The 20,857-nt window shown below is 50.7% G+C and overlaps 1 protein-coding gene across 1 annotated transcript; it reads right to left on the bottom strand.

Annotated features, from left to right (window-relative positions):
- Positions 1–201: 201 nt before the first annotated feature.
- On the bottom strand, positions 202–13,837 carry TNS4 (tensin 4). Its single transcript, XM_073325526.1, has 13 exons — positions 13,565–13,837; positions 13,312–13,504; positions 7,675–8,128; positions 6,762–7,186; positions 5,537–5,623; positions 4,669–4,788; positions 4,182–4,274; positions 3,786–3,863; positions 2,865–2,936; positions 1,902–2,070; positions 1,290–1,358; positions 932–958; positions 202–331 (listed from the first exon to the last, which is right to left on the bottom strand). The coding sequence occupies exons 1-13, from the start codon at positions 13,835–13,837 to the stop codon at positions 202–204; spliced, it is 2,190 nt and encodes a 729-aa protein (XP_073181627.1).
- Positions 13,838–20,857: the final 7,020 nt, after the last annotated feature.

The following is a 20,857-nucleotide window of genomic DNA, read 5'->3' on the forward strand; positions in this document are numbered from 1 at the left end:
AGATCTGATCCCAGAAGAGGCTCCCAGGGCTGAGCAGGGAGCGTAAAACCTTCCTCTGAAACTCTGGACATCAAAGTATGTAACAAAAGTTATAAATAGGAGCAGCTGCCAAAATGCAACAGGGTGGCAATAGAATGGCAGAAAATGGCTCAGCAGCATCCAGGTACTGCCAGCAATGGCTTCTACGCAGGTCTGCAGCATCTATTGCTCTGGGAGGAGTTTGCTGATAAAGTCAATGACAAGAGAAGCCGGCTGCACAGTGTCGTACTCGGCAAAGAGATGACAGACATTCTCGGCATCCGTTTGGCTTTTGGCTACAAAGCCAAAGATCCTTTGAAAAAGAGAGAGACCAAAAAAAAAAAAAAAGGCCCAGTTAGCCTGCACTCAGAAATGGCAGAGAACAAGCTGAAACTAGCCGCAGAGTGAACGTCTGAGTCTAGCAATCCCACCTGGCCCATTCCCCAATCACGTTCCAGAGAAAAAACCATACTGGGGTCGTGCTTCTCGCTGTCACCTTCCTGACTGTGAAACATTTCTGGGACACAAAGTAGAGTCATAAAGGAACTTACTTCCTGAGTACTGAGAAAACTTTGGGGGAGGATTAGGGAGTTGAAGGATTTGCTGGGCTCTTTCCACTTAGGGTGAAATTCACCCCGCTGTAGCTACAGCAGAGATCTTACAAAGTTTGGGTCTCTATGGGTAACACTTGTTTCCCCCTTCCATTCCAGGAGGGGTTCGTTACAAAGCACTGATGAATTCTCCTAACTCTGTTCAAGCCAGCCACTAAAGTTTGTTTCTCCTCCGATCACTGGGGTTTTAATTTTTAAGTTTAAACTGCTGTTTGAAATGTGTCCATATAAATAACCAGAACCCCGTAACTGAAGCCCCTTTCCTCCTGCGTTTTCGGGAGGTTTCTTTGGATGAAGCTTACCTTGAAGACTTGCAGTACTTTTGCCACCTGAAAGGAAAGAGACGAATAAGCTTACAAGAGAAATCCAGATATTTAATTTTATTAGCTGCGTATAATTACTGTGTAACTAGAAAACTGTTACTTTTACTGGGGAAAAAAGCTGAACTTCAGATTAGTCTTTTCTGAAAATCTGGAATTTTGATCTGTTCTTTCAATTTTGACTTTCTACTCAGGTCCAGTCCTTGGTCCCATCCGGTGCCCACCGGGCATGAGACACATGGCAGTTATTTTCCATCAAGGGTCAGATGAACACTACAGCACCCAGCCTGCACCCTGAATAACTTAACTGCCCCGACTTGCAGAGTAAGTTGCAACTTACTTTCTGTTCTCAGGATCCATGCTACAGAAACTGAGGGCAGCGAGGGGATAGTGCCTTCGGAAAAACACCCTGCAGAGGGGAAGAAGAAGAAGAAGAGAAGGCTTTAAAAGGGGCAGCGTCTGGATAGCTCAATGGGGAGAAATACACTTCTTCAAAGTCAAACCATTCTTGCTGAGCCAAGGAGCCCATCGGTGCCTAAGGGCTGGGATCAGATCCATCTCGGCTGAGCAGTGACATGAATTTAGCGCCCGATTCTAACTCCCATCACCAAAGGGCCAGTGGCAGTTACAGTGGCTTTGCTCCAAGTGGAATCCTGTCCCTGTACTAGTAAATGTAATGGGTCAAATACAGCCTGGGGGTTACGCCTCCAATTACAGAAGGGATTAATTTGTCCCAGAGGACCAGTTTCCCCTGTAATTTACATGGGGCTTGCAACACTGGAACCGGGAGGAGGCTTTGGCCCCATTTCGGAGAGGAAGCTCAGGATTAAGATAACGAGGTTGTATGCAGCCCTGTCCCCATTCATGCTGGAATCTAGCCACTCGGCCAGCCCTGACCAATCCCAGCATCTCCGCTGGACCGGGCAGGCTCGTCCCAGATGACCGTCCTTACTTTCTCTGGACGTCGGTCAGGGTTATTCCTTGCTCGGTCACTTTGAAGTGAACAATGGTGGGCACGGGCAGCGTCTCCGGCTCGAAGGTGGAGGAGACGGCTTTCTGAACCGCCGAGGCGCCGGTCAGCGTCTCCACGCTCACGGAGTTGAGGTACAAGACATTGCAGGCTGCAAGGGCACAGCACAAAACCAAGGTCAGCGCCACGCTGGGTCTGCGGGTCCCGCCTGCCTGCTTTGAAGAGCGAGCAGGGGACCAGCTCTTTGTTCTGTGTTTGTACAGCACCTAGCGCACTGGGGCCCCTGCCCACGGCACGACAGTCAGACCCGCAATAATTATACTACATTTCTCTCCCTGGTCCTCAGCCCTCGCCCGCAGCGCACCTGTTACTGGCTGCATACTCAGGACAGGAGAATGACCTTTACATCCTGCTAGCCCGGGAGTCTTTACACTTCCCCCATTAGGCCCCCTATGCTTGTCCGCACAGCAGCTCGAAGCAGCCACAACAGCACTGCCCCAGGACCGCCAAATCCCAGGTGTTCAGAAATCAGTAGTCGGGTTCTCTTCCTTTGCCTTCGGAGGTTTGAGCCGTTTGCAAACGTTTCTCAGGCATGAGAGCTGGCTGCTGCCTTTCATTTTAAAGCAAGCTGAGATTCTCAGGCAGTCCCCGATTCCTGGGATTGGGGCTACAAGAAGAACACCAGGGGCCACACGACTTGTGATAAAATGGTGCAAACTGGCACCGCCGCTCCCCTCCCGCTCCCCCAAGCTCAGCTGCTCCTCCACTGCTTCCGCGACTTGTGTCAGAATTGATCACAACGGTGAAAAAAAAAATCGCAGTGTCGGGTGCGTTACAGGTGAAATCACTCTGCACGGGGTGAAGTCCAAAGGCCTGCAGGATGGCGACAGTTGCCCCTCCAGCAAATAAAGCCCGGAAGAAACCTGGTTGCTTTTCTTTGCTCACCAGCAGTTTGCTTCCTTGCAGAAAGTGCAGATTCCAGGGGGGTCTCAGGGCTATTTTCTCCGCCAGCGAAATCTGTGCAAGGAACAAACAGAACCGTGAGGCATGGACGGAGCAAGCAGCTCTGAAATCAACGGTTGGCCAGGGGTGAAATTCACCCTCTGTTCAGAGGACACACAGAGCCCAGGAGCCGGTTAAGTCTTAGGGTCTCTGCACGCGGGTGAATTTCACCCGCTGTGAATAGGCCACATCTATTCAGGGATCCAGGGACATCCCCCACCATCACCCTCCACCTCTTCCAAGCCCTTCGTGTCTGTGTCCTCCCTCCACCTCTGTGATCTGACCCCTCCTTGTTCGTCCACACTGCTCCGCCTTTCCGGCCCTGATGCAGATTGTGGTGCTTTGCGGCTGCCGGGCCAGCTCTCCGGAGCCCTCTTCCCAGCCTAGGGGTCTCTCTACGGGCTCACGTGCACCCCCCACCCCTTGGACTGCTGCAGAGGCTGCTCGCACCCCGCCCGCTCGCTGGGTTTAGCAACGGCAGCCGGCGGGTTGGTATCGCTGCACGGGATTGAGAAGACAGCGTCCGCTCTGCCCACAGCCAGGGAGGTATTGGCCAGTTTTCCTCATCACCCCTCACCACAGTGGCACTTACAGCTGCCAACCCTTCATGCCTCTCCCTGACCCCCGACCCCACCTACCAGTGCTGTCCCCCATTCCCACTGACGTGTCCGCACTGCGGTAATGGCCAGGCCCTATGCGTGCCATGTGCTGGCCCCTTCCAAACTCCCATTTTGCTGGACTGGGGGAGAGGAGGGCCATTCCGCAGCTGTGAAGTCCAGACGTGTCCGCAATGGCCACCTAGCCGCCCCCCTCGCTAACTCCCAGGATTTCTGCCCGCTGGTCTCCTCCAAGTCGGCCCCGTACCTCGTGTGGGGATGGCCAGCTTGCAGGGCAGGGCTAGCGGTGTGATGGCGTGCTGGTAGACGAAGGCCGACAGGCTCCCTGCAACCGAGACAGCGAGAGGCTTACCGGACGGCAGGAACACGTGAACCCACCAGCTCCCACGTCCTCCCACCTCCCTGCCCCGGTCTCAGCTGGCCGGAGCGAAGACGGTGGCGTTGGTCTATTACCTAGCGCTTTTACCCGTTGTATGCGCAGCTCTGACTGGTCACGCGGCACACGCTGGGAGGCGTCTGCCACAAGCATTTACGCCTTGGTGTAGACAAGCACCAGGCACAGCTGCGGTCGGGGCCCTGGTGCTACCATAATACATGTAATACTCCTCCCGTAGCTGCCGCTCCAGGACAGACATATCCTTACCAAAATAGGGCTCCTCGCTGGCCCCTTTAAGGTGCACTCCTTTGGCAGATGACTCAATGAGGAAGTGTCGGACCAGGTCGCTGCTGTCCTCACCTTCAAGCAAAATGCAAGAGAGGCTCTACCACAATCTCCAGTGTTACTGCCCACCCTGTTTTTGACCCTCCACTTTCCCTGCATGCCTCCGGGCTGGGTGGTAACTGCATGACCCCCTTTAGTTCAGCTCTACCTGCAGGGTGGGATTTTCAAAATGCCATTTCAATGGTGCTTCTGGGCCACCTCCAGGCAATTTGGCACTGACCCTTACGTCCCCCTGCAGGCCTGTTTTGAGGTTTCAAGTGATGTGTGGCCCTTTTGCTGACCCACAGGGGGTGGGTCCCTAATCAAGCAAAACTCTCATTGCTTATTGGCTCCGTTACAAACCGCTGAACCTGGCTTACACGATTCTCCTGGAAGTTTAGCTCTGTGTTCTTAAGAGGCCTCTCTGTACCTGTCTCGCAGCTGGATGGTGAGCTGAGAACCTTCATCGCCAGCCCGAACGACCCGCGGTACGATGTGCTGTCCCGCATGAGGAAAGCCCCTGGTTCCGCCTCCTTCAGAAGTTGGATGGCTGAAGGCACAGAGGAGAGGGTTACCCATGCAATGCAAGCGGCATTTCGGCATTTCTGAACTCAGCATTCCCTCTGTCTAGTGCTGTAACCATCCCCAGGGGGGAGTGAAATGCAGCGGGGTGGGTTTCAGGATGCATATGAGTATTTCCTTCAGGCATGTGCAACCCAAGCTAACAGTCTGGTGCTTTGTCTCCCTTTAGTGGCTAGACCGCATATCCTCATTTAATGAATCTGCTAATGTTAGGTCCTCCGAACTAATGGACCTGCTTCTTTAGCTGTTGCCTCATTGAGCTTTTAAATTCAGAGGTCCAGGCTCTGTCCTTGTAGAAGACCTGACCAGAATGGTGCTACTGCACAGGGGTGATTCAAGAAGCATTTGACTTCAGCCAGGATCCGTATCCTGGGAATTGAAAAATACAGTCGGCCCTTTCCAAAACCAAGCTCACTCAACTGATTGGTAGAAAGGGGAGCGTATTCTTCTCGACTCGGACAGCACAGACAGAGTGAAGACCTGGTGTTTCCTGAGCATCATCTGTAGAGTGGTGAGTGGCTCTTTCACTCCTGTAACACCAGCTTTTATTGGGTTAGGATGCAATTAGGAAATAAGTCACTATGGGACCTAAGTGATGCATAGCGCGTCTGCGGGTCCTCTGCCACCCCATGAGACGAGCAGCTCTCCAAGAACTATGCAGAAGGGTAGATTTGGTAATGGGATAGGCCTAGCAACAAAATCTCCACTCTTTTTACCTTGGTCCCTTGTAATGCTTGGCTTGAACCAGTATTTTGACGTGTCCATCACAAACTTCATGGTTGGCTCACTATCTTTGGAGGGACCTGCAAGAGACAATGGCATTCCCTCATGCATGGCACATGACACGAACCTCTCTCTTTGCAGAGAGACCTAGGCATGTGTTATAGGTATTTAGATCCCAGGGAGTCTCTTCCCTGGCATCTTTAAGGGGAGAAGAACCCTAACAAAGACTGTTTCTCTTTTAACTGAGCTTGGATTTAAATGTTTGCTCAAGTCTTTCCATTAGAACTTCCTCTCCGGTTTCCAGCATAATTCGCTCCCCACTTCATTGTCTTCTTGGCAAACCACAGTCAAGATCAGAAAGATAATAGGCTACTCCTCGGCTGGTGTGTATCGGCCCAACTCCACTGAAGTCAAGAGCGCTATGTTGAGAGACATCCCTCTTTTCTTTCCCGGGAGAGTCCAGATGAAAAGTCTCTGTCGGGAGCTACCCCCGTAAACTATTCCAGAGAACAATGGCCCAGTTGTTTACTCTTGAACTAGGAACCTCGTGTTTCCCAAACTTTTGGTATCTTTAGATGTCCTCCAAAAACAAATGGGGGCAAAAAAGTCTTAGCCCTGAAATAAGGATGAAATTAAAACATTATGGGTCACGTTCTCAGCCAGTGTAAATGAGCAAAGCTCCATCTGCTTCAATGGAACTACCCTGGTCACGCCAGCTGAGGATGGGGCCCTATAATTTTACAGAACCTCATCGTTACCGGATGTTTTTAATCCCCTTTTTAATGAACAATTCTTGAACATTTCTGCACACAATTTTCTGCAGGAGAGAGTTTTCATTTATACGACATCTTGGTCACACTTTATATTGGGGTTCCACTTTATGAAGGGTTAAAAATGATGACTAGCTATTTCAATAAATGATTAATCAATCATTCTAGATCTTGAGAGAGTCCAACAGGTTGCTTACAACCATGACTTATAACCATCTCTAACACCTCTGATGACGGGGTTATCACCATCAAGGACACCGTCAAGGATATCTACAATATCTATTAGTGTCTTATTAACTATTTATACATGAAAGCTTGATTGGAAGTGGAAACACAATCTCCAGTTTCATCCTGTCTTTCCACCTTGGTAACCCAATGGGATTCTCTGTGTTGGATAACTTCACTCTGAAGCAGAGAGTGGTTCCAACTCAAAACAGGCACAACTTACCGTTCGTGGAGAAGGAGAGAGACGTTTCAGAAGAGGTCTTATTCAAGCTGCTTATCCCTGAGAAGGAGCTGGAACTGGGTGGAATTTTCTGCTTGACGGAACCCTGGAAGTCTTTGCCCATCCTGGGAGACGTCTCACCATGTTCCAGACATCCGTTGACCAGCAGTATGGGGATATCAGCGACGGAGTTAACAATGGACGGGGGACAGCTGCTGGCGTGTCCCTTCTGGAGTGGCAGGCAGGAAGAGGTGTTCACTTTGTTGGAACTGGGACCTGGGCTAAAGGCTTCTCCAAAACCATGGACTTGGACGCCTGGGGAAGTGAGACAAGGGCTACCGAAGGAGCCAATAGATAAGGGGCTTTTCTCCACTAATCTGTGGGCAGGTTGGTAAGAGTCGGAATCATCGTTGAGAAGCGACTGGGTGCTGCTGCAGAAGAAAAGCAGAAGGTACAGGGAAATTGGAGGGCTTGTTCTCCAGTTGACGTGCTATGCAGCAAGCCAAATAAGAGGTTGCCTAGGGGCAGGGTGGAGCGGGGGGAACCTTGCCTGGCTCCTGTGACATCAAATAACCACCCAAGGGGGGAATAAAGCACTGTGGGATTGTGCCGGCACAGCCAGCTCCCTCTTCTGTCCTTTCCTCTGCTCCCACTCTCCAGTCTTTTCCCGCGACATGAACCGCTCCTTGCGGAAAGGCAGGAGGGGGGCACCAGCACATCTGCTGTTTCCTGGGAGAATGCAGCACTGTGGTATGTTAGGCTTTGAACCCCCCAAGAGCTTTCTGCCCATCCCCACCCACCTGGCTTCTGAACGGGGCCATCTCCATAAAGGTGGAGAAACTCTCTGCCATGGCTCGTTCTTTGCGGAAACACACCCGAGCCGCTGAATGCACAGACATCACAAAGGCGGATTTACCTTCCGAGCACGTAACTGGTATCTGATCCCGGGCTCGTGGAGAGCATGGAGACCCTGCTGGTTCTCTGCTGAGCCCGGCCAATGTACAAAGCCCTCCGCAAACTCTCCAGGCCGGGAGAGGTGGCAAGGAGAGTATTTGGCCTATAGGAGATGCAATCCTTCGGACCACGCTGCGGGATGGACACACATTCAGACACTCTGTAGCTGGTCTGGGGGGAGCTCCCAGTGGGTGGCTGATTTTGAGGAGCTGCCTGGTTGCTGTCGGGCCCGGAGGGGCTCGAGAAGACAAGACTGCCATTCGGGGTGCAGTTGTCCCGGGCTAGCGCCCCTCTTGGGAGCAGGAAGCAGTTGCCTTGGGGCGACATGGAGAGCGGAGTGATGCAAGGACTGGCAGAGCCTTGCATCGATTCATGGCTCTTGGCTTGGGTGGGGGTCATTTCGATGTACTTGATCTCTGGGGGGAAAAAGGGAGGGGTTAACAATAAGGTATTTGGGCAGGTTCATCAGCCAAACATAGGAGGAGAATTATTATGGATTTAGGCTGCAATTTCCAAAACCACCCAGGGGATTTTGTTACACAGTTCCCATTTACTGGGCACCCAAATTCCTTAGGTAGCTTTTGGAACCTCAGCATCATATTCTGACAGCACCTCCCAGCATCAATCTGGATCAGGCCCCACATTCACACTGAAGGTGACGTGGTCCCTGTCTGGGGGAACTGACAATCTAGACACAACAAGGGAGCGCAACGGACAATTGCAAGTGCAAAGAAAGTTTGTGTTTGATGGGAATTTCAACCCCCCCGTGCCAAACACAAGACCCACAACGGTGCTTTCCCTGCACTAGTGCTTAGATGCAACCTCAATGCTTCATTAGGCCTGGGCTGTGGTTAATTCCCTTCTTCATAAGCCCGCAGGGGCTGCAGGCATTGTGTGGCCATTAGCCAAGGAACAGGGAACGTTACAGAGCCGCTTCCTGCCAGAGTTCTGAGGAACCCCTTTCTCCCAGGTCACAAGGCCAGGCCTTGCATTACAGCTCCCAGAAGCAGATTCCTACCTCACCTCTCTGAAATGGTGACACTTTGCTTCTAATTACAGCCGGAATGCCCTGCCCCCAGCCTAACAGGAGCAGCCCCAAGGAAGACAGGGTTATGTCTGGTCATCTTGGAGAGCGCAGAACCCCTTGTGATGATTACATGTTGATGCCTGTAGCAAAGGGTGGATGCGTCTATTTGTCTTCCTTAAACAGCAGTTCAGTTTGTACCTGACTAAAGAAAAAAACATCTGGCTACTCCCAAGTGAGTGATCACATCAGACGCATGGGCAAAGGGCGTGTGAGGCGGGATGGGTTTTCTGGCTCCTGCATACCACTTACAGCTCACCTGGTGCACAGCCCCGTGTTTGGCTGTGTGCACAGGGTGTACTTCGCCTATTCCCAGGCGTGGCTGGATGCTTGGAGCATTGCTAACCATGCCCAGAATCAGCGTGGTGCCATTTGTGTGCAGAGAGAAGCTGCTGGTTACAAGGCACCTGCACATTTCTAGCTGATCAGATCCCGGGCTGAGCATTCCAGCAGCAAAAGCAGCCGGAACCTGGGGCAGGGGAGCAGTTCGGTCGAGTCCGTTGTCCCAATTTGGGCAGGAGTCCTTTGGTTACTGAAGTAGCTCTTCAAGGCGATTCAAGATCTTTCAAGTATGTGCACCCCAATGTCTATCCCAGAACTGCTCTCCCTCACGTCCCTCTCTTTCATGGGACACCCCAAAGAGAACACGTATGTATTTGTATATTGCTGTGCCTGTCCACACACTTGTGAAGGGGAAAGTTTTGTTTCCAAGCAGATCTAAGAAAGCCTAACCTTCAAAAATAGATTTCTGCAGACTTGTGCACTCACACTAACCGGCTTTCTTGCTCTGGAAGTTAAGAGTGGGATCCCAGGTTCTATTCCTGGCTCTGGTAGGGGAACAGAGGGTCTAGTGGTTAGAGCAGGGGGGACTAGGAGATAGGGTTTCTGGGTTCCATGCCCAGCTCTGCCACTGCCTCATGTGACTCTTAGCACATCATTATTTAACCGCTCGGTCCCTTAGTTTTCCCGTCTGTAACACAGGGATCAAAACAGCTAACGGGCAGGAGGGATCGTGACACTCAATTAGTCAATGTCTGTAACTTGCTTTGAGATCCTCACTGAGAAGAGCCAGAGAAATGCCACATACTAGGGGCCAGTGCATGGTCACCGTACGCTGATTTACAATGGTGAGCTCTCTGGGGGCTCTGCCGGCGTCCCTTATTCATTAACAAGTGCTGCTTTCACCAGCCCATCCTGGTTTATTTTTAAATAGGAAATAGCCAAGGCCGTGGTGTCTGGTGGGAGATGACGCTGGGCAGAGATGGGGCTGGGACTGCTCACTACCAGCATGGAACAAGGTGCTTCCTCAGCTCTTTGGGCGGTTTCCGGCTTTTGAAAGGCAGATACCACAGAAGAGACATGCGCCCGACTCAGCTGTGGGCCAGAGCACATGAAATCTAATCTGAGCTACTCTCATCTTCTATGGACATATAAGAACTGTATAATTCAGTGGATTCAGAGCCCAGCGCCGGTGGGTGGACACCCACTCCAAGTATTTCTAGATTCCTAGATTTTAAGGCCAGGAGGGACTGTTACGATCATCTGACCTCGGCACAGCACAGGCCAGATTTCACCCAGCCGTTCCCGCATCAAGCCCACTTTTGGCTAAGCTACAGGAGCTTTTCGAAAGAGACGCCCAGTCTTGATTTAAAGCCTTTGGGCGACGGCGAATCCACTGTGCCCCGGGGTGCGTTGTTCCTGCACCCTTAACACTGTGCATTGCGTTTCTAGTCTGAATGGGTCTAGCTTCCGCTGCCAGCCGCTGGGTCTTGTCCTGCCTTTGAAGCTGGGAGCGTTCCTTGCACCACTGTTAAAGGCATCAGTAGGATGGAATATTTTTTTGCGTAATAAAAAACTGCTCTTAAAAGTCTTGTGTTTCTTGCTGTTCATTTGACATGCCTGGTTGCTATCTTATGGCGTGTGGTTAGTGAGTAGATGACTCTGGGAGGATGGTTAATTGCCAAAGGCTGCGGTCACTGCTTCTTGTAAGAAACAACTGGGCCTCGAAGGCATCAGGTTCTAGGACAAGTCCGCACAAAAGTTACTCTTTGGTTGCCTTCTTGGTGCCAGGCCCCGAGGCAAAGCACTGGCAGACGTTCAGTTTAATTGGGCTGGTGAATCTGTCTACTGTTGAGAAACCAATTTTAAAAGAAAACAGGCTATGCATAGAGAACACGCAGAAGGGAGCTGGATCAGCAGCAGAAGGGAGCTGGATCAGCAGCCCCATCCAGCACATCAGAGCCCACGATACTCACGGCTGCAAGGGTTTCCCTTGCAGGCAGCGATGCCAGGCCTGCTACAGCAGAGAACACCAGCCCTGGGGCCCCACCTGCCAGAACTGGGCTGGGCTGATCTGACGCTGCCATTGCAACTCAGACCTACCCGAGACTGCTGCCCAGTGGGTGAGCCGGGGAGCACGAAAGGTGCTGCAGCCCGCCAGAGCGACAGGGCTAGGGGGATCTGCCGGAAGCTTGTCAAGTCCTTTAGAGAAACCCTGACTAAAAATAAACACGCGGCAGTTCTCTCTCACGCCTCAACCTTTCCCCCAAATCTCCCCTCCCTGCTCTTGCTAACAAGCAGCGATCACCCTGTCAAAGACAGTCCTGGCCAGGGCTCGGTCACCAGTTTGTCCCTGTGTCAGCTCACTAGTGTCCAGAGCCCTTGCGACCAGCTCCTGGCTGGACACACTGTATCCAGGAGGTCTCCCTCCAAAGGAAAAAGGAAGGAAAGATTGTAACTCAGAAGGGTCCTGTTAGGAGAAATAATTGGCTGTTTCCAGGTCATCACTTTAACCCAGCTGTGTGCCTGCTGTCTTGAAGCTCTTGCCAAGGATTTAATATTAGCTTATGGTCCTAGCTAATTTTTTGGCACCAGGAAGCGGCAGGTTTGACTTCAAAACAGCAGCCTGACTGTGACCATGCTGTGCAGGGCCCAGAGGGCCTGTCTAACATTCTCAGCCACTAAGTACTAGAGAGAATTAGCTTCAGCCATGAATATCTCCCATGAACACACCGTGGGTTATGCAAACTCTCCCTGAGTGGAAGGTTCAAACGCACACACCAGGATTTTCATTCCTCAAAGAATGACAATGGAAAACCTGCAGGTGTACCCAGGGCCTTTGCAGAAATGATTTCTCAGGGGCCACCGCATCCCTAAAAGTCTTCACTCAACACGTTACTTTGTGCAAGCCACTCTCTGCCATCAGTCCCCCTCCACTCTCTGCCTTGCAAAGGAATTCGCAGCAAGAACCCAGGGGAACGTGTTGCCATTCACAGCCGCTCCCCATTGTTCCTTGTCAATATGCCCGGGCTCATTCAGCTGCCCCCTTATGTCATTCCCAGCATGACGCTATCTGAGTGCCTCCCCAGTTGTGAAGGGCTTAGCCTCACCGCACCCCAGCAAGGTAAAGCAGTGCTGTTAGCTGCATTTTACAGATGGGGAAACTGAGGCACAGAAGTTGAGCACACACTAGAGTTTTTTAGGAACAATCCCACAGCTGTAGAGAGCGGCCTCCATGGTGGTGATGGTGGGTGCTACGTTCACCAGCGTGCCGGCGAACCCGGCTCTGCGCAGGGCCCAGTGGCTAAGCCTTGCTCTCCCTCTGTTGCTGCCAGCGGCGGGGTTCGCTCTCACAGCTGGGGACAGACTTTCGAAGGAGCTCGCTCTGCACCTGACACATGGGGCTCTGCTGAAAGTCCAGCCACTCCTTTGGGGGCCTAAATGAGAGCGGAGCTCCACCGGAAACAGACTGGCCCAGGGTCACACAGGGATTCTGCAGCAAGGCTGCGAACTGAACTCAGAGCCCCAAGTCTGTCTCAGCACCTTAATTAGCCTCCCTCTGAGGGCGGTTCCCCCCCCCTCCAGAGAAACTGCAGGACAAACAAAACTCAAACACACCTCTCCTCAGGCCCACAGGCTGCAGGCTCGGGCTGCTCTGATCTTTATGCTAATTCACTCGCCCCCTGCGCCTTACTTCTGAGCTCCTGCCTTACCCATTAATCCCTCATTAAGCCACACACCTGCCCTGGCTTTAAGTCCAGCCAGGTGACTGTAAACTGTTAGCTCCTCCACTAACCTAGCCTATCTGTGCCTCAGTTTCCCAGCTGTGAAATGGGGATAACAGCTCTGCCCTGCAGCACAGAGGGTCTATGGGGATAAATACATTATGGATTGAGAGCGGCCTCAGACACTATGGTGATGGGGGCCCATGGAAGTCAGAGAGAAAACTTGCCAGCCCAGCGACAAAATCAACTTGCCTGTCCCTGATGTGATAGGCAAGAAGAATCACATCCAAACCCTGACTGTACTTTGGGTAAAATTACGTTTCACCAGTGTCCTTTTTGAGGACTTGGGCAGCACCTCCACCTTGTGCCTGCCCGCTGCCCGGGGTGAATTCTCTGGGATTGCACGTGGCACAGGCAATGCATGGAAACACTTTGGGACTTTCATGCTACTTTGCTAGGGCTGAGCTCGCTGTTCTCTGGCTCCACTGTACGTTGATGACCCTCACCTCACCTAATAAATCTGGGTCTGGTTTCTCAGTCACAGCCGCGTTGCCAGGAGATGTGGGTTGGGCAGCGTACTTCTTGCTGCTGTCTGGTTTGAGCTGGAGGGGCTGAAAGGTCGGGTCGATTTCTAGGATCAGTTGGTTCAGGCTTTCTATCGACACGTCCAGGGTTGGAGATACTGGACTGGCCTCAGGATTCCCCTCAGTCTCCTCCTCACCCTCTGGCTGATGTGTGGGACCGGCTCTTTCCAAAGAGGCAACAGGACGCTCTTTCCCGGGTGGGGGAAAGGCCACACAGGTGAACGTGGCATTCGAGTTAGGTCCATGCAGTCCCCCATTTGGCAGCAGCCGTGCTTTGGTTTGTGCCATCATAGGCTGGCTGAGCCAACCCTCGGCTGAATAATAAGAACATTTTGTCGTCAAGCTAGAGCAGCAGGGGCTCCTGGCTGGATGTAAGCTTCTGCTTTCTTCCTGGGATGCAACACGTATCGTCTGGCCAACCCGCAGCACGTGGCTGGGTATGACCTGAGACATCACTTCGGCTTCCTGCCTTAATATTCAGCCTGGGAGCGTTGTCTTGGAGGCGAGTTCTCCACGTGCCTTTTTCCGCCCAGGGCCACGACAAACCTTTTCTTTAATCTGCCGTCTCAAGCGGAAGGCACACGAAGGGAACCTACAGAATGCAAAGAACGAGCGGTTAGACACTAGGCTCTCTGGGAGCTGGAACCTACGTTAGCAGAGTAATATCTAAAGTAGGGAAGCAGGGGTCAAACTTGGAATTCAATTGGAAAAAAAAAACAAGAAAATGACTCTGCAAATTTTCCTTTGCGCTTGAATCCACCAGTGTGACCTGAGTCCCCCGGTGCATTAGGGCAAGCTGCAAATTCATCCTGACTGCAACAGCTTTCGACCCCCTCCCCAGCCCTCCAGAGAGCTGAATTCTCTCTGCCCCATTTGCATCCCATCTTTTCCTTGGCTGAGAATTACACAACCTGTCATTGCCTCAATCTAGCCCTTTGGATGGCTTCCGAGAAAACTGGGGCCCTCTCAAAGGTGACAGTGATAGACAGGTGACCCTAACCAAGACGGTGAACTCTTGCGATGGGTAGGAGGGCTGGTCTGATTGCCAGTTCAGATCGTTGCATGGGGATGACCGTGCGTCGTCCCATTGTTTTGCTGATAAAGTGTGACCCAGGGGCTGGCTGCATAGGAGGCTGAAGTGACGCACTAGGAACGTGGTTAATGTGAAGTTCTGTCTAGTCCCTGAGTGCGTTTGGTTTGTGTTTAAAAGCCCTGGGTGGAAGCAGGAATCTGCACTGAAAACTGGAAGCCATCACTTTAAATTCTCTGGGGTTTTCCTGGATAGCTTGTAGCCTCTGGGTCTCTATTGGGAGGCATGTGATCTGGGTCTTTCAGCAGTTAGTCTGCAAAGATCCATCCTAGAGCAAGGTAGCATGAATTGTGCAGCCTGTTTTCTCACACTCTGTTTTGTGTGTTTGTGGGTTAACCCTACCCTCACCAAGATCATAGAATCATAGAATATCAGGGTTGGAAGGGACCTCAGGAGGTCATCTAGTCCAACCCCCTGCTCAAAGCAGGACCAATCCCCAACTAAATCATCCCAGCCAGGGCTTTGTCAAGCCTGACCTTAAAAACTTCTGAGGAAGGAGATTCCACCACCTCCCTAGGTAACACATTCCAGTGTTTCACCACCCTCCTAGTGAAAAAGTTTTTCCTAATATCCAACCTAAACCTCCCCCACTGCAACTTGAGACCATTACTCCTCCTTCTGTCATCTGCTACCACTGAGAACAGTCTAGAGCCATCCTCTTTGGAACCCCCTTTCAGGTAGTTGATGTGTGACATTGCAACCTTCCAGCAAGAGTATTTTATGTTTCTATCTAATTTCTCTGTATGTCCTGAACATAACACAATCAAACCTGGGCCCGCTGCATCTACAACCACAAGCCCCTCCTGCCTGACCCGAGTCCCAGCTCTGACAGCTCTGAAATGCGAGCCCTGGAGCACCTTCCGACATCCACCAGTCGCAAGAGGACAGAGACACAGGCGTTTGGGGCTCGAGAGCAAACGACGCCCTCCTTAGTCATCGGAGGCCTGTTCTGGGACTCGCCCGGATTAACAGGGCGCGTCAGTGAAGTTGAGGAAAACATTTGCCATGGTGATGCCGGCTGTGTTTTGATTGCCGAACAGAAGCCATATCATATAGCAAGTATTGATCTGCCCCTGGCTATTAGGGAGTTAGCACGCCAGAGCACGAGGCAGCCTGTGCTGGTGGAGAAGCCGGAAGCTGGGTCTGACTGCAGTGTGTGGAGGGGGAGGTTGAGTTTTCAGATGACAGAGACTCTTCTGAAAACAGGGATGACTCTAAATAGCCAGCAGCACCAAGAAGGCTCTTAGAAACTTGACACCATGTTGCCAACATTCACATTTTGATCAGGAGTCTTATGCTCTCTGGTCTTTTTCTTAAAGCTCCAGCTCCTGGAATCATGGGATTGCAGCAGAATCCCATCTTTCATTGGGAAAAGGTTTTTAGCCCTGCTGGTTGCAGAGAAAAGCTTGTAAACTTGACCCCTCAATTTAAAACACAAACAAAACGCCCCAGAGACGACAAAAACCCCAACTGCCCCAAGTTTATGTTTCGTTTGGTAAAATGTCAGGACTGTTAAGCCAATCCCAGGACTTTTGGAACTGGACGTGTGACTTTGGAACAGTCAGGGCTGGCAGGACTGAATCTGCGCGCCAGTCAGCCCCCTCAAGCCTCGCCTCGGCCCGTAGTGAAGAGAGACACGCTGCTTCCCTAGCCACAGGAACCTCAGCACAGCTGCACTGCTCAGCCGTGGCTGCTGTGTGGTTCCCTCCCTTGCTCCTCGGAGAAGCCGAGCTGTAGGAGTTTGCAGGCGCTTTGCTACTTTGACAACTTGGGAGAACAACAGCTGAAAACTCAGGAAAGTAAAATCTGAATCCTATGAAGGGGATTTCAGTTCAAATAAAATGAAATAAAGTCCTCTACCCAGTATTAATTAATCAGGGAACATCTGAGACAAGATACCTAGATTGGAGGCTTTTCCTCTCCAGGGATAACAGCAGGTTCCTTAGCTATGGCATGGATTTTCTATCTCTGCCACTGATCTGCTGGGTGACTGTGGACATGTCATGTCCCCTGTCTGTGCCTCAGTTTCCCCACCTGTAAAATGGGGGTAATGGTACTGGCCTTCCTTGGTAAAGCACCACGGGTGAAAAGTATCTCTAAGAGAACTCAGTATTGTCTCCGTGAGCATGTTGTTGTTTTGGATGGTGCCCATGCCAAAGGAGCATCAGCCCAGAGAAGCTTTTTTGCAGGGGTTGTCTGACCTCTGAAAAAGCTGGGGCAGGATACCCCACTGAAGTCACTGAGATGAGGAGGCTCAGCCCTTCCTTGGACTGCCCCCCACCCACCATCCTTTTGCCTTGGGGGATTCTAACCCAGATTTTGATTGTTTTTTGCTTGTTTTTCTTTGGGTTCAGATCCTAGGAAATCCCTCGCCTGGAAACTGTAACCCTGCACAAAGCGCCCCGCCAACGGCCAGGCGCTCTTCCCTCTGCCTCCCGTCTGCCGGCCACGGCCCTTTTGAGAGAGCACCACTCTATGGCCCATTTCTAACCAGTATAAATTCCAGACCATGGCAGTATCTACAGTGGTTAGAGCACTGGTCTGAGGCTCCGCCCCAGCTGTGACCTTCCACTCTCTCTGTGCCTTGTTTCCCCTCCAACCCTTTGTCTGTCTTGTCTGTTTGGACTGTAACCTCTTCGGGGCAGAGCCTGTCTCTTGCCTGTGCCTGGACAGTGCTTGGCCCAATGAGCTCAGCTGGGGCCTCTAGTTGCTACCCTACAATAATAATAAAACCGAAAGCCCCGTTATTAGGCAAATGGGACAAGAGGCCTGAGCTTCTTTCAACAGCTTATCTCCAGACTAGCCTGCCACTCCAAATCCCTCCCGGCCCTGCCAAATGCATCATCCCTGCTGACTTTCAGAGGCTGCAGGCTTATCTGCACTTGGCTTCTGGACCAGTCCTTTTCCTCCTGACCCCCCCAGACTGCAGCACCTCCAGCTAGGCAGACGTCTCACTGCAGGGGGATATTGCTATTGTCTCAACTCTCAATAGCACGGGAGGAGGCTGCAGCTGAGGGGGGGGACTCAGGCCGTGCTCCGTTTCTGTAGGCTAAGCAGGTGTCCGTTGTCCCGAGGGTTATCCATCCTGGTGCAATGTGCATGTGACGTGCATCACTCAATGGTTAAATATGCTCAAACCCCAACCAGGGAAGGAAAATCATACGTAAGAATAAAATCAAATAAAAATTGAAAACAGTAAGAAACAAATCTACTCCTATGGCCTCGGAATAAATCTAAAGCCCTGTAATGTCCAACAGATCATCCAACACCCCCTACCCTGAGTAAATACAACTGGTGCCTTTGCCAGTCCGCTGCATTGTTCAGACAAGAACCACCATGTCCTGGCTAATTTGACATCTCTCCTGGATATTTGCTCTCAGGGGAAAAGAAAAAAAAGGCAGGAAATAAATCACCAGCTAAAGACAAAGCAGCAGAGGAAGGAGAACAATAGCGAAGAACAAGATGAACTGATGCAATTTGAAACAAAACGAACGGGAAGATTCATGAGGAAAGACCCCTGGAAAACAAGGTGCATGCAAGGCGAGCACTCCAAACAGCGTACCTGAGCTGCACTTCCTTGCGCCTTCCCTCGCCCCGGCTCCTGCTGCAACACCTCCTTCGGGAACTCTGCTCTTTATGAATCAGGGCAAGGGGGAGTGTGCAAGTGCCTGCGTTTTAACACCAGCCCTTTCCGCCCACGTCAGGTTGAGCTGGCCACGCCTGCCCTCCCCCATTCCCCACACTGCCACGCATGTTCTAGTCCAAGCCCAGGTGTGCCGTAAAAGGGATGGTCCAGATGCTGTAGTCTAAGGGAGGATCCCAGTGCAGCTGGCAGAGGGTCAGGCTCCTTCCAAAACTGCTGGTAGGTAGCTCACAGGAAGTGCAGGAGGCCTGAACACCCGGAGCTGTGCAAGTACCATGCATGCTCCTCTGAGCTGCAAAGGATAGTGCCAGGGAGATGGCAGCAGGCTCCCAGCCCAGCCCAGCATGGGCACAGGTGTCACCAACACCGGCCACGCATGATAATAATTAATTCTCTGGGGGGTGCTAGCCCACTTTGAGATCCTCAGAAAGAAAAATCTAGAGATGGGCAAACTATTAATCTTTTTATTGGTTTCAGAGGAGCAGCCGTGTTAGTCGGTATCCGCAAAAAGAACAGGAGGACTTGGGGCACCTCAGAGACTAACCCATTTATCTGAGCATGAGCTTTCGTGAGCTACAGCTCACTTAGTCGGGTGCATTCAGTGGAAAGTACAATCTTTTTATTACTGACCTCGACACAAAAAGTGGGAGTGAGCTAATAAAGTTTGTGGATGATACAAAGCTGGGAGGTATTGCCAATTTAGAGAAGGACCGGGATGTCATACAGGAGGATCTGGATGACCTTGTGAACTGGAGTAATAGTAATAGGATGAAATTTAATAGTGAGAAGTGTAAGGTCATGCATTTAGGGATTAATAACAAGAATTTTAGTTATAAGCTGGGGATGCATCAATTAGAAGTAACGGAGGAGGAGAAGGACCTTGGAGTATTGGCTGATCATAGGATGACTATGAGCCGCCAATGTGATATGGCCGTGAAGAAAGCTAATGCGGTCTTGGGATGCATCAGGCGAGGTATTTCCAGTAGGGATAAGGAGGTTTTAGTACTGTTATACAAGGCACTGGTGAGACCTCACCTGGAATATTGTGTGCAGTTCTGGTCTCCCATGTTTAAGAAGGATGAATTCAAACTGGAACAGGTACAGAGAAGGGCTACTAGGATGATCCGAGGAATGGAAAACCTGTCTTATGAAAGGAGACTCAAGGAGCTTGGCTTGTTTAGCCTAACTAAAAGAAGGCTGAGGGAAGATAGGATTGCTCTCTATAAATATATCAGAGGGATAAATATTGGAGAGGGAGAGGAATTATTTAAGCTCAGTACCAAGTGGACACAAGAACAAATGGATATAAACTGGCCACCAGGAAGTTTAGACTTGAAATTAGACGAAGGTTTCTAACCATCAGAGGAGTGAAGTTTTGGAATAGCCTTCCAAGGGAAGCAGTGGGGGCAAAAGATCTATCTGGCTTTAAGATTAAACCCAATAAGTTTATGGAGGAGATGGTATGATGGGATAACATGATTTTGGTAATTAATTGATCTTTAAATATTCATGGTAAATAGGCCTAATGGCCTGTGATGGGATGTTAGAAGGGGTGGGATCTGAGTTACCCAGGAAAGAATTTTCTGTAGTATCTGGCTGGTGTATCTTGTCCATATACTCAGGATTTAGCTGATCACCATATTTGGGGTCAGGAAGGAATTTTCCTCCAGGGCAGATTGGAAGAGGCCCTGGAGGTTTTTCACCTTCCTCTGTAGCATGGGGCATGGGTCACTTGCTGGAGGTTTCTCTGCTCCTTGAAGTCTTTAAACCACAATTTGAGGACTTCAATAGCTCAGACATAGGTGAGGTTTTCGCAGGAGTGGGTGGGTGAGATTCTGTGGCCTGCATTGTGCAGGAGGTCAGACTAGATGATCATAATGGTCCCTTCTGACCTTAGTATCTATGAATCTATTATTATAATCAAGCTTAAGAGGTCAGTGATGCAAACCCTGGGGAATAATATTGTAATCCAGCCAGCAACCACTACTCCTGGGGGAATTCTGCACCAAAAAAATAAAAATTCTGCGCACAATATTTTAAAATTCTGCAAAATTCTGCATCTTTTTTGTCAAAATAATGCAATATAATCCAGCTAGTTTCAATTATTTTGGTAATTGGTTTAAACTACAATACAGTGGATAGAGGATGGGAGTGGGAAGCATTGGAGGAAATCCCCAAACCCTCTCTGTCTAATAGTAATGTAGCTTGTATTGACCCTTTACCTCTAAGTATTAGTCAACAAATATATGCAGACATAGTGTTATGTGTTACATCATAGGCAACTGAAGAGCAAGTGAGGGCTGTGGACTCAAACTCACAATTTTTTCTGAGTACTGACCAGCTCCAGAAAGGTCAGTAGCAAACAGTTCATGGAGCACATTTTGATAGGAAATTTTTTCAGGCCAAAAATTCAGACCAGTTCTAATCACTGAAGCACCATAAGCATTTATAAGGTGACACTGTCCTTTACAATAAGTCTCCTTTACACCACTCCGGCAATGTAAGAAGCCTTAACATTTTTACACCTGTTTTATACTCCTGGGGGAATTCACTAAGAATAATGGGAACAATTCACAAGCAGGCAGACTGCTACATTCTCCTCTGCCAGAGGGAACAGAGCCTGCCCTATGCCTACCTCTTTGGAAATACCCCAAAGCCCTGCTCCTCCAGGCTGAGCGTGCTGCAATAGCGAATGAGAGGGACAGTGTGTGTCTCTCTCTCTCACACACATGACTACCCA

This window comes from Lepidochelys kempii, chromosome 27, assembly GCF_965140265.1.
Source record: "Lepidochelys kempii isolate rLepKem1 chromosome 27, rLepKem1.hap2, whole genome shotgun sequence".
In the NCBI taxonomy this organism is placed as follows: domain Eukaryota; kingdom Metazoa; phylum Chordata; order Testudines; family Cheloniidae; genus Lepidochelys; species Lepidochelys kempii.